Raw genomic sequence first — 12,527 nt, forward strand, 5'->3', positions numbered from 1 at the left:
TCCCTGACACCCCCCCCACAACCCCCACCCCTGACTGCCCCCTGCCACCCCCACCCCCCCTTCCTGACTGCCTGTGACGGTGCTGCCCAGGGGAGCCAGCTGGGGTCACGCAGTCAGGGTGAGCTGCAAACAGACCAGGCCAGACAAACCCCAAACGCTGGTGGATCTTCCAACACTGAGATTTACCAGCCAGCCCCAAACAGCCTCTGTTACCTCCCTGGTTCCTCCGAATCCAAACCCCGCAGCTCCGTCCCGTGCCCAGCCCAGGCCTCCGGCCAGACGCACACGGCAGAGATGCTGCTGGGTCCTGAAATCTTCTCTCACCATAGAAAGAGAAGGTTCTTCCAGCCCCAGAGGGTCAGCCGCCCCCCCAGCTCCAGTGATAACTGACCCCAAATACCCGCTACAGCCAGTTCCTATTAACTAAGTTAAAATTTATTAAAAAAGAAAAGAGAGAGAGTGTTGGTTAAAAGATCAATCTACAGACAGACTTGAATTCAATTCTTGAGGTTCAGATACACATCAAAGATGAGTTTGTAGTTACCAAAAGTCCTTTTAAAAATAGCCCAGAGGTTACAGTCCAATGTCCATGTTCAGGGGGCTCCAGTCAGTGACTGGGGATCTCAATCCTTGTGGTTTACGGTTTCCCCCTCTTGAAACCCAGAGCAAATCTGAGATGAAGCAGGATCGTGTCCCAGGGTTCTTATACATTTCCTGCAGCCTTTTTACCTGAGAAAACAATCGGCTCAACTCCTTCTCCCAAACATCCTGGCAATTAGCACAGGGGAATTTATCCATTAAACAGTTCAGATACAGGTTACCACAACCTTCAAAGAGACACAGAGACAATAATACTATTTCACTCACGTATCATCATAAATGTTAATATTCCTTTTTTGATCTTTGAATTAAAGCTATAACAATAGACAAGACTTGTTTGCTGACATCCCAAGACCTGAGCAAACATCTCCCCTTCTACCTCTAGCAATGCAGACCTGCATTTCACAGCTCTAGTCATTTACAGATCTTCCTAACCAGTTTCTAAAGCTCAGCCATGGGCCGGGTCAGTCTGTGAGTTAATTAACTCTTTCTGGCCCTGTCATCTTTCAATGAGATATAATATCACACTCATAACATCACACTGCCCCCCCCCCCCGGGATATTGCAGTTCCTAGTACACAGATTTCACCCTGGAAACCTGGCCCAGTCCCCTCAGCTGGAGTCTTCTGAGCGCCCTTGTTCCTCGCAGCGTAGGTGGGGGGAGGAGAAAGGCCCAGCCTGGGCCCGTGTCTGTTTTACACCCTCAGTCCCATGTGCTTGGGACACACACGTCCAGGCCTGTCTGGGGGCGTTGCTGAGTCCCCAGGCCAGGCGGAGCAATTCTCCCGGTGGGGCCTCATGCAGGGGAGTCATTGCAGCCTGGCTCCCTTGCTGGACAACGGCTGGTGATGGTTGTTCGACACCCACCCGGGCGTCGGTTACTTTCCTTGCTGTTGCCTCTGTGGGAGCTGATCCCTGGCGATTCCCCAGCTCACAGCATGTTTCAGTGCCAACCACACAACACAATCTCATAACTTCACATGCACTAACGACACACATCTATGGATAGAGAAATGACTCTCAGCAGATCATCACCTTTCCCCCATACCGTACAAGGCTGCTTTCTATGTGAGATCACCAGTATATACAAATGAGGAGTATGGGGGTTCCAGGACACTCCCCCAAGGTAGAGAATGTCACATCCACGTTATAGTAATTTCATCTATGCCACATTTCTCTGGTTTGCTTATGAGAATGTCCTGTGGGACTGTGTCAAAAGCCTCACCAAAAATCAAGATACATCCTGGCTAGTGCTTGCCCCCTAATTACTAGACCAACAACCCTGTCAAAAAAGGAAATGATGGGCTGTTATAGAGGATAAGAACATGAGAGCGGCCAGACTGGGTCAGACCAAAGATCCATCTAGCCCAGTATCTTGTCTTACAACAGTGGCCAATGCCAGGTGCCCCAGAGGGAATGAACAGAACAGGGAATCATCAAATGATCCATCCCCTGTGCCTGTTTCCAGCTTCTAGTAACAGAGGCCAGGGACTCCATCCCTGCCCATCCTGGCTAATAGCCAATGATGGACCCCTAGCTTCCAGGAACTTATCTAGTTCTTGTTTGACCCCTTGGCCTTCACAACATCCCCTGGCAAGGAGTTCCACAGGCTGGCTGTGCGTTGTGTGTGAAGAAATACTTCCTTGTGTTTTAAATCTGCTGCCGACTAATGTCATTGGGGGACCCCTAGTTCTTGTGTTAGGAGAAGGGGTAAATAACACTCCCTGTCTACTTTCTCCACCCCAGGCATGATTTTATAGACCTCAGTCATATCCCCCCTTGGTCGTCTCTTTTCCAAGCTGAAAAGTCCCAGTCTCATTACTCTCTCCTCATATGGCAGACACTCCATATCCCTAACCATTCCTGTTGCCCTTTTCTGAACCTTTTTCAATTCCAGTAGATCTGTATTGAAGATGTGGGCATACCATGGATTTACACAGATTTATTTATAGAGAGGCATTATGATATTTTCTGTCTTATTATCGATCCCTTTCCTAATTGTCACAAAGCTGGGGATTTTTGCAGTGTTTTACATCAATAGCGTGTGCCTCAGTTTCCCTGTGTGCTGCGTGTTTAACAAAGTGGTGGGAGAGGGTTTGTTGTTGCAGAGACCCAGGTGTGACCTCGCCTGCCAGATGCCCCCCTCCCCCCCAGACAATGGCCTGGAGATGGGGAACCCTAACAACTGGTGACCGGGTGACTAACAGGCCTCTAATGACACCTCAACCTGGGACAGTCCCTCAGATCGGTCACCTAAAAAGAATGGCTCAGGTTTGGGACTCTCCCTCACATTCGCAGCCGTGAAGACCAATGCAAAGAATTCATTTAGTTTCTCCGCAATGGCCTTGTCGTCCTTGAGTGCTCCGTTAGCACCTCGATCGTCCAGTGACCCCACTGGCTGTTCAGCAGCTTTCTGCTTGGGATGTACTTGAAAAAAAATTGCTATTATTTCCTGAGTCTTTGGCTAGCTGTTCTTCAAATTCTGTTTTGGCCTTCCTAACTGTATTTTACAATTCGCTTGCCAGAGTTCCTGCGCCTTTCTATTTCCCTCACTAGGATTTAGCTTCCACTGTTTAAAGGTGCCTTTCGCCTCTCACTGCTTCTTTTACCTTGTTGTTTAGCCAGGCTGGCACTTCTTTGGTTCTCTTACTGTGTTTCTAATTTGGGGGGTACATTGAAGTTGGGCCTCTATTATGGTGTCTTTAAAATGTTTCCACGCAGCTTGCAGGGATGTCACTTTTGGCGCCGTACCCTTTCATTTCTGTCTATCTAACTTCCTCGGTTTTGTGTAGTTCCCCTTGCTGAAATGAAATGCTCCCCTGATCTGCTGTAGGGACTGTTCGGGGGCAGTTCTATGGCCCGTGTTATAGATACGCCAGGGGGTGGGGCCAGGGCTCAGGAAAGGAACTGGGGGTTGTAGGTCTCAGGAACACGAGACGGAAGCTCTGCCCCCCGCACTCTGGGGCAGGCGTCCTGCTCACAGCGTTATGTGTATGAATCCTGCTTGTGGCATTTCCCCTAACTAACGCCGGGCGACTCCCTCCTCTCGTTAACAGTCTTTTCTGCATCAGACTCTGGGCGTGCGAGGGGGGAGTTTGGCCGCTCAGCGGCGCCGGGGTGGGGGGTGTAATTGTCCCAGGTCACTGGCTGGGGGCCGGAGCCGGTTCTGCGTCGGTGCAGAGGAACCTCTGGATATTGAACCCGGCCCTGGCTGCTGCCGGCTCCAGCTGGCAGAGGGGTTACAAGTTCAACCCGTGGCCAGCTGGGCCTGGCTTCACGGGGGCTGGACTCGGGGGGGAGGGTTATTTACTGATCTTTGTGCAGGGAGAAATCTCAGCTGCACAGGACACGGCCAGCAGCTCGGACGGGATCGGACGGGATCCAGCCTGCGCCTTCGGCCAGGGACCCCCGAGCCAGCACCCCCCGAATCCCACCTGCTCCCCCCAGCTAGGACTCGCAGAAACCAGCCTGTTCCCCCTAGCGAGGTCCCCCAGCACCCCCACAAACCAGCCTGCTCCCCCCCCCGGCTAGGAATCCCCCCTTGCAGGATCCCAAGGGGGCCCCACCCCGAAGCAGGGCTCCCCACCCCGCACTTGAAGCAGGCGGCATGGCAGCACCAGAGAACTACACTAGGGTCCTGCAAGAATCCCAGGACGTCTTCCACCGCTTCCCCCTCCAGCTGGTGCACGGGATCCCGCTCATGGAGCCCATCGCCTGGCAGTGGGGCCCCATCGAGCACTTCCAGGCCCGGCCTGATGACCTCCTCATCTCCACCTACCCCAAGGCGGGTAAGAGACCAGCCCCCGCCTCCCCCAGCAGGGGGCGCCGTGGGGAGTGGGGCAAAAGCACTTGCAGTGGGGGGAGCTGCCATTTATTCCATCCCAGCCTCCCCCAGCAGGGGGCGCCGTGGGGGGGGAGGGGTGCTGTAGAGGGGGGAGGGGTGCTGCTGGGGGCGCTGGGGGGGGAGGGGCGCTGCTCTCCCATAAGAAAGGCCGCACCGGGTCAGACCAAAGGTCCATCTAGCCCAGTATCTGTCTACTGACAGTGGCCAATGCCAGGTGCCCCAGAGGGAGTGAACCTAACAGGTAATGATCAAGTGATCTTCTCCTGCCATCCATCTCCATCCTCTGACGAACAGAGTCTAGGGACACCATTCTTACCCATCCTGGCTAATAGCCATTTATGGACTTAGCCACCATGAATTTATCCAGTCCCCTTTTAAACATTGTTATAGTCCCAGCCTTCACAACCTCCTCAGGTAAGGAGTTCCACAAGTTGACTGTGCGCTGCGTGAAGAAGAACTTCCTTTTATTTGTTTTAAACCTGCTGCCTATTAATTTCATTTGGTGACCCCTAGTTCTTGTATTATGGGAACAAGTAAATAACTTTTCCTTATCCACTTTCTCAACATCACTCATGATTTTATAGACCTCTATCATGTCCCCCCTTAGTCTCCTCTTTTCCAAGCTGAAGAGTCCTAGCCTCTTTAATCTCTCCTCGTATGGGACCCTCTCTAAACCCCTAAACTCCCAGCTGGGGGCACTCTAGGGAGGGGCGCTGGCTGTGGGGGGAGCTCCTGCTACTCCCGCCATGACCTCGCCCAGCAGGGGGCGCCGTGGGGAGGGGGAGGGGCACTGCAGGGGGGCGCTGTGGGAGGGGGGTCACTGCTTTCCCAGCAGGGGGTGCCATGGGGAGGGGGAGGGGCACTGCTCTCCCAGCAGAGGACCCTGTGGGGTGGGGGAGGGGCACTGCAGTGGGCACTGTGGGGAGGGGGGGTCACTGCTCTCCCAGCAGGGGGCACTGTGGGGAGGGGGAGGGGCGCTGCAGGGGGTGCTGTGGGGAGGGGGGCACTGATCTCCCAGCAGAGGGTGCTGTGGGGAGGGGGAAGGGGCACTGCAGGGGGTGCCGTGTGGGGGGGGTCACTGCAGGGGGCGCTGTGGGGAGGGGGGTGCTGCTCTCCCAGCAGGGGGCACTGTGGGGAGGGGGAGTGGCACTGCAGGGGGGGCCGTGGGGAGGGGGGGTCCCTGCTCTCCCAGCAGGGGGCCCTGTGGGGAGGGGGAGGGGCACTGCAGGGGGCCCCGTGGGCGAGGGGGGCGCTGCTCTCCCAGCAGGGGGCACTGCGGGGAGGGGCGCTGCAGGGGGCGCTGGGGGGAGGGGGGGGTCACTGCTCTCCCAGCAGGGGGTGCTGTGGGGTGGGGGAGGGGCGCTGCAGGGGGCACTGTGGGGAGGGGGAGGGGCATTGCAGGGGGTGCCGTGGGGAGGGGGGGGTCACTGCTCTCCCAGCAGGGGGCGCTGTGGGGAGGGGGAGGGGCGCTGCAGGGGGTGCTGTGGGGAGGGGGGTCACTGCTCTCCCAGCAGGGGGCGCCGTGGGGAGGGGGGGCGCTGCAGGGGGCGCTGTGGGGGGGGTCACTGCTCTCCCAGCAGGGGGCGCTGTTGCATCATGTCCGACGCCTGCCCCTTGCCAAGGGCTCTGGACCAGGCCGCCGGGGCGTGAGCGCGGATGGGGGTCTCTCTGTCTGTGACTGTCTCTCTGCAGGGACCACGTGGATGCAGGAGATCGTGGACCTGATCCTGGTCCGAGGAGATGTGGAAAAAGCCAGTCGAGCCCCGACCCACGTCCGGATCCCCTTCCTGGAGATCTGCTCCCCTCCCCCAGTGCCCTCAGGTGGGTGCCTCCGAGCTGCCTGCCTGGGGGCAGGGCAAGGCTGCAACCCCACCACCGCCTTGCTGGGCTCCCCCCCAGGGCTGACGCCCCCTCTGGTCCCGTCTCTCGCAGGCGTGCAGCAGCTGGCGAATGTTCCTTCCCCCCGAGTCATCAAGACCCACCTGCCCTTCCAGCTGGTTCCCAAGTCCTTCTGGGAGAACAGATGCAAGGCAAGAGACACCCCCCTGTCCCCCAACAGCTCTGCCGGTGCCCCTCAATCCCGACCCGCAGCCCCCTGCCGTCCCAGCCCTGGGAAACCCCTCACAGCCCTGCTGGTGCCCCTCACTCCCGACCCGCAGCCCCCTGCCGTCCCAGCCCTGGGAAACCCCTCACAGCCCTGCTGGTGCCCCTCACTCCCGACCCGCAGTCACGTTGTTCTCTCTTCCCCAGGTGATCTACGTGGCCCGAAATGCCAAGGATAACGTGGTCTCTTATTACTTCTTTGACCAGATGAACAAGACACAGCCCGAGCCGGGGCCCTGGGAGCTCTATCTGCAGAAGTTCATGGATGGGAAATGTTAGTAGTGGGCCAGAGGGTTCAGAGGCCCAATGGCAGCTCCACCTCCCTCCCCACCCCTTCCTAGGCTGTGGGGGGCCTAAGGGATTGTGGGTGTGATGAAGCTCCCTTGGTGCCAGACCTGAGGTTCCCCCCGTCAGGGTATACGGACCGGCCCTTACCTGCTGGGGGAGGCCAGCGAGGCGTTCTGGCAGGAGTCCATACGGTGGCCACACCAAAGGTCACATCCTGTGACCTCTGCCCCAAGGGATGATGGTCATGTCGGCTTGTCCTCTCTCCGCACAGTGGCCTGGGGCTCGTGGTACGACCACGTCTGCCGATACTGGGCCGAACGGGCCAATCACTGCATCCTCTACGTCTTCTATGAGGACATGAAAGAGGTGAGTGTGGAGGGAGGGGACGGGGGGCGAGGGGCAGTGACGCTGCCCAGGGGACTGAGTCACCTCGCTGCCGCCTGCCCTCCGCATGACGGAGTCGTGTCAGGCCCCGCCGCGGGTCGGTTCCCTGAAACCACCAGCCTCCGCCGCCCCAGCCTCCGCCGGCCTCACGCTGTCCCGGTTAGCGAGAGGCCGGCGCAGGCCCCTTAGAGCACCTCTCTGGACTTACCAGCCCCGATCCCCTGCACACTCCCAGTGCTTACAGAGCCCAGAGTCAGAACCCACCGGCTTGTCAAACCCCGCTCCGGCTCCCCGCGCTTCGCTCAGCATGTGGACACAGCGACAGCGAGAACAACCAGAAGTTCAGCATGAAAGAAGAGAGAGTCGCGATAGAATGAGACTATTGGACAGTTACAGATTGAAAAAATCATAACCTGCTTTCTAGCGCCTCTGTTGAACTCACAAGGCATTCCCCTGCCTGGCTCCTGCAGGGTCGTTAATCCCAAGTCCTCCTCCCAGCGTTTTCAATCAGTTTGGCATCACCCATGAGTTCTGAAGAAACTCAGATATGACATTGCAGAACTGCTAAATGTGGCAGCTCACTTACCGCTTAAATCAGCCTCTGCACCAGCTGACTGGGGGTAGCTCACGGGACGCTGATTTTTACGGGAGGCTCCAGAGGCGATTCTGGCAATCACAGGCCGGGAAGCCTGACTTCAGTACCGGGCAAGCTGGTTGCCGCTATAGTAAAGAACCGAATTCATCAGACACACAGATGCACATGATCTACTGTGGAAGAGTCAACATGGCTTTAGTAAAGGAAAATCACGCCTCACCAATCTACTAGAATTCTTTGAGGGGGTCAAGAAACATGTGGAGAAGGGGGATCGAGTGGATCTAGGACCTGGACTGGCCGGGTAGTTCTGCACTGCAATAAAATACCCCTGGGCGGCTCGTCTCGCTGCCTCCGGCTCATGGGGCTTGGGCTCCAGATCACGCTCTGGAACATTCCCCCCCACGAGGTCCCAGGATCCGGGCTCCAGCCCGAGCACCGAACGTCTCCGCTGCAGCTTTCTAGCCGCAGCCCGAGCCCTGTGAGCCCGTCAGCAGCCGCAGGCCAGCCGCAGGCATTACTGCAGCGGAGACACACTCAGAAAGTCTTTCACGAGGCCCCTCACCAAAGGCTCTTGTGCCAAGTGAGCTGTGATGGGGTTGGAGGGAAGCTCCTCTCAGGGATCAGTAACCGGTTAAAAGGCCGAGTTTTCACAGTGGGGAAGGATGAGTAGCGGGGGTCCCCCAGGGTCTGTTCTGGGCCCAGCGCTGCTCAGCATAGTAATAGATTATCTGGAACCAGGGTAACCAGGGAGGTGATGGTGTTCAGTGTCCATACCTAACTCGTCACCTAGTGCCATAGGCCATGGCCAGTGCAACACAGGCGTTCACTACAGTCCTCCCTCCACGTCCCTGGGCGAACTCGTGTGTAGCTCCCAGACCCAAGGGACCCCTGTAACCCTTAGGCACCCCTGGGCCATCGGCCAGTTGCCATCGGGAGGCCGCTGGGTCAGCATCCTTCTCCCCCACCAGGACCCGGCCCGGGAGATCCGCAGGGTCATGGACTTCTTGGAGGTGGAGCTGCCCCCGCAGGTGCTGGAAAAAATCGTCCGGCAAACGTCCTTCCGGGTCATGAAGGAGAACCCCATGGCCAACTATAGCAGCCTCCCCCGCGCCATCTTCGACCAGACCATCAGCCCCTTCATGCGCAAGGGTGAGCGGGGAGGGGACCCGGGGCTTGTGGGGAACCCCCCCTGCCCCCCGGCTCGGTCTGGAAAGTTCCCGGTACCCTGGTCTGTAGCCCGTGGGTACAGGCCCTGGCGACTTGGCAGGGTCCGGTGGGTAATGGCTGCTTGCTCTGAGGCCATGCCTCATTACCCAGAGTCCTTTGCAGGGGGTCATGCTCACGGGCCTTAGCTCCCCATAATGTCACAGGTGGGGGGGGGTGTCGTGGCCTGGCGGCTCTGCCCAGGGATTCTGGGTAAGTCCTGCTGGGCGGGGGCCCCCTGGCGTTCTTCCCGGCTGGTACGGCTGGGGGCTCCCTGGCGCTGGGGTCCCCTGCCCGGGGACGGGGCGGCTGTTGCTGCTGGGGGTGTCTCCCCGCTAATACCCCCCTCTCTTCCCCAGGCCAGGTGGGCGACTGGAAAAGCCATTTCACCGTGGCGCAGAGCGAGGCATTCGACACCCATTACCAGCGCCGCATGGAGGGGACCGGCCTGTACTTCCGGACCCAGATCTAGGCCCTGCCCCCTTGGTGTGGACAGCCCCCCCCGAACAGCACTGCAATAAAAGTTTACCTCCTGACCACGGACATTGTGGTCCCTGGGAGGGGGTGTCATGGGGGTGGGGGCTGGTGCCGCAGGAAACTTCCCCTTCAGCCCGAGACAGGATGCCCCACACTGGTGCCCCCCATCTCCCCCCCCGTCCCAGGGCGCAGGTGCTGCTGGGAGCCTGAGTCGCACCGCAGAGCTCACACGCCGGGAAGGCACGTACAGGGCACACTGTGGGGGTGGGGTCAGTACACACACAGATCGATATGGGGGTGGGGGGGCAGCTGCATTTCATCCCTGGCACCGTGTAAAGAGCAATGAACTCACGGTTGTTCTCTGTGAGCCAGGGAAAGAGACAAGGGGCTTGGCTGGGGGGCCCTGCCAGCCCCCAGGAAGAGAGGGTGACTCTGGGGGGACAGATTCCATGGGGCTGGGGGTCTCCGCAGCCCCCTCGTCCCCAGAGCCGCTAGCAGCACAGGAGTGTAACCCTTTGACCTGAGCTGCTAGCCCAGAATCCAGCCGCTTGTTCCCGCTGGGAGCAGAACGCGGTGGCCCTCGGGGATTTCTCTGATGCAGTTTTGTTTATTTACAGAGTGGCCAAAGTCCTGGGTCGCAGGACACAGAGAGACGCAAATCGCAGGACGCTGGGGGGGGTGTTTGCTCAGAGCACCAAGCCCTGCACCCCTCCCAAAGGCCTCTCCGCCTGTTTCTCCGCTACGCTGGGAATTTACTGCAGCCCTCGGGGTGTGAAAACCGACACCCTTGAGAGACGCCGTTATGCCACCCTCACCCCCAGTGTAGGCAGCGCTGGGTCGAGGGGCCGAGTCTCCGATCGACCTGGCTACTGCCTCGGGGAGGTGGCTACCGGCGCCGACGGGCGAAGCCCCGGCCCACGCTGCGTCTTCCCTGACGCGCCGGTTAGAGGAGCCCCCAGCCTTTGGGTCTGTTCTGGCTTCCCGCAGGCACAGGCACCCCCGACCCAAACCCATCCTCAGCACCACGCGGGCAGGCCGCCTTCTCCTGTGTCCTGTCCTGGCCGCCACTAACCGAAGGGGAGTGCGCCCCTGTCGCTCTCAGTAAGAGCTGAAACCACCCCCTAAGGAGGTTACCCAGCTGCAGTCCTACGCTGTGCCCCAGTGAAACGGACTAGCCCCCCCCCCCCGACACGCTTACGCAGGCCTGTAACTCCCCCCTCCCCCGACTTCAGCGCGACAAAGGCTCCAAGGGGATAGTCGGGTGCTCAGAACGAAGCACGTCCTTCAGCACTTGCACCATCGAGGGCTAAAACCTGCTAAAAAATCCCAGTAAAACCTGCTGCTGCTGCTGCTGCTGGCGTCAAAGGGAGCCGGGCTCCATGCTGCAGCGGTGTCACCGCAGAGCTGCTGGTGCTAGTTCACGCTGGGCGGGTCTCTGGCCTGCGCTGTGCGACTGGACGCCGGGTCCCTTCTGGTCTTGGCACGCTACGAAGGAGGCAGGGCAGTGTGGGGCGGGGGGGGAGCAGTGTGGGGCAGGAGATGGGGGGCAATGTGGGGCAGTGTGGGCCAGGGGTTGGGGCAGGGGCGGGGCCAGCACAAGGAAGGGGGTGGGGTGGGGCGGGGCAGGGGCTGAGTCGGGGCAGGGCCGGGGTGGGGCTGGCGGTGGGCAGGGGGCCACGTGGGGCAGAACTGTGGGGCCGTGGGAAGTTACGAGGGGACCACAGAGGGTTACGAGGCGGAGGCCACGATGGGGGGAGGGGAGCAGGGGTCACAGGGAGGGGTCACGGGGGCTGACGGGGCAGGAGAGCGGGGCAGGGCCATACAAAGGGGCAGGGAGCCGGCTCAGGGGGAGACATTCAGCGTCCCACCCCCCAGCCGGGGGCCAGAGCAGCCAGCAGTTTGGGGGCGGTGACGTCTTCGCTGAGAACAGACACCACGGGGGGCACGGGGAGGTTATGGGGCAAATCCCCCGATTTATTGGGACGGTTTATGCACACACCACGATCCCAGTGTGGACAGAGCCAGGGGCCCGGGCCGGGCTGTGACGTCCCCGGGTTCACCAGGAAGGTTCACACACAAATATTGACAATGGGGGGGGCTGCGGGCGAGTGAGGCCTGGGGGAGGTGTGGGGAAGACGACAGTCTGTGCCTGCCCCCACCCCACAGCACCGTCCCCTCCCGCACAGGGCTGGGCAGATCCCCGCTGCGGCTCCCCTTCCGGACCGGGCCGCACCGGCCACGCCAGACCTGGTGCTCAGAGTAGAGAGCCCAGCCCCGTGCTGTGGGGCAGCGTATTCAGCCCCACGGGGGAGCCCAGCCCTGTGCTGTGGGGCAGCGTATTCAGCCCCACGGGGGAGCCCAGCCCTGTGCTGTGAGGCAGGGTACTCGGCCCCGCTGGGGAGCCCAGCCCTGTGCTGTGGGGCAGGGTACTCGGCCCCGCTGGGGAGCCCAGCCCCGTGCTGTGGGGCAGTGTATTCAGCCCCACGGGGGAGCCCAGCCCTGTGCTGTGAGGCAGGGTACTCGGCCCCACTGGGGTGCCCAGCCCCGTGCTGTGGGGCAGGGTACTCGGCCCCACTGGGGTGCCCAGCCCCGTGCTGTGGGGCAGGGTACTCGGCCCCTCTGGGGAGCCCAGCCCCGTGCTGTGGGGCAGCGTATTCGGCCCCACTGGGGAGCCCAGCGCCAGGCTAGCAGGGTGGTGGGGGCCATGTCTCCTTATCTCGGGCTCTCTGAGAGCCCCCACCCACAGCCAGGGCCCCACGAAGGGACCCGCTGGGGGGCAGAGACAGAGGCAGCTGGTCCCTGGCCCCACGCGGCTACGGCACGTTGACATAGTCGTAGTCGGGTTTCTGCTCGTCCAGCGAGGCTGCGAGGGAGAGAGAGAGAGAGAGAACCGTGGGCTCACCCCCAGGGAGGGGGTGCAGGCGTCGGGACTCGGGGCTGGGGGTCCCCGCCGGTCTGGGGGGCTATGGCTGCCTGGTGCACCCAGCCTGGGGTTCTTCCCACGGCCCAGCAGACAGTGCATGTCCGGTGCCT

At 60.3% G+C, this 12,527-nt stretch overlaps 2 protein-coding genes across 4 annotated transcripts in view; one reads left to right on the forward strand and one right to left on the reverse strand.

The window, feature by feature from the left end:
- The first annotated feature begins 4,056 nt into the window (after nucleotides 1-4,056).
- On the forward strand, nucleotides 4,057-9,553 carry LOC123367998 (sulfotransferase family cytosolic 1B member 1-like). The gene is made up of 7 exons (XM_045012411.1): nucleotides 4,057-4,388; nucleotides 6,137-6,265; nucleotides 6,377-6,474; nucleotides 6,695-6,821; nucleotides 7,107-7,201; nucleotides 8,783-8,963; nucleotides 9,377-9,553. Exons 1-7 carry the CDS (start codon nucleotides 4,208-4,210, stop codon nucleotides 9,487-9,489), a joined length of 924 nt encoding a protein of 307 aa, XP_044868346.1. The 5' UTR covers nucleotides 4,057-4,207; the 3' UTR covers nucleotides 9,490-9,553.
- Nucleotides 9,554-11,417: 1,864 nt separating this feature from the next.
- Nucleotides 11,418-12,527, reverse strand: part of LOC123368003 — a 14,046-nt gene continuing 12,936 nt past the window's right edge. For all 3 annotated transcript variants that reach the window (XM_045012419.1, XM_045012418.1, XM_045012416.1), the window contains one exon: nucleotides 11,418-12,357. In XM_045012419.1, the coding sequence (XP_044868354.1) occupies nucleotides 12,308-12,357 (50 nt within the window). In that variant the 3' untranslated portion in view covers nucleotides 11,418-12,307. The remainder of the gene's footprint in view (nucleotides 12,358-12,527) is intronic.

This window comes from Mauremys mutica, chromosome 4, assembly GCF_020497125.1.
Source record: "Mauremys mutica isolate MM-2020 ecotype Southern chromosome 4, ASM2049712v1, whole genome shotgun sequence".
Lineage (NCBI taxonomy): Eukaryota > Metazoa > Chordata > Testudines > Geoemydidae > Mauremys > Mauremys mutica.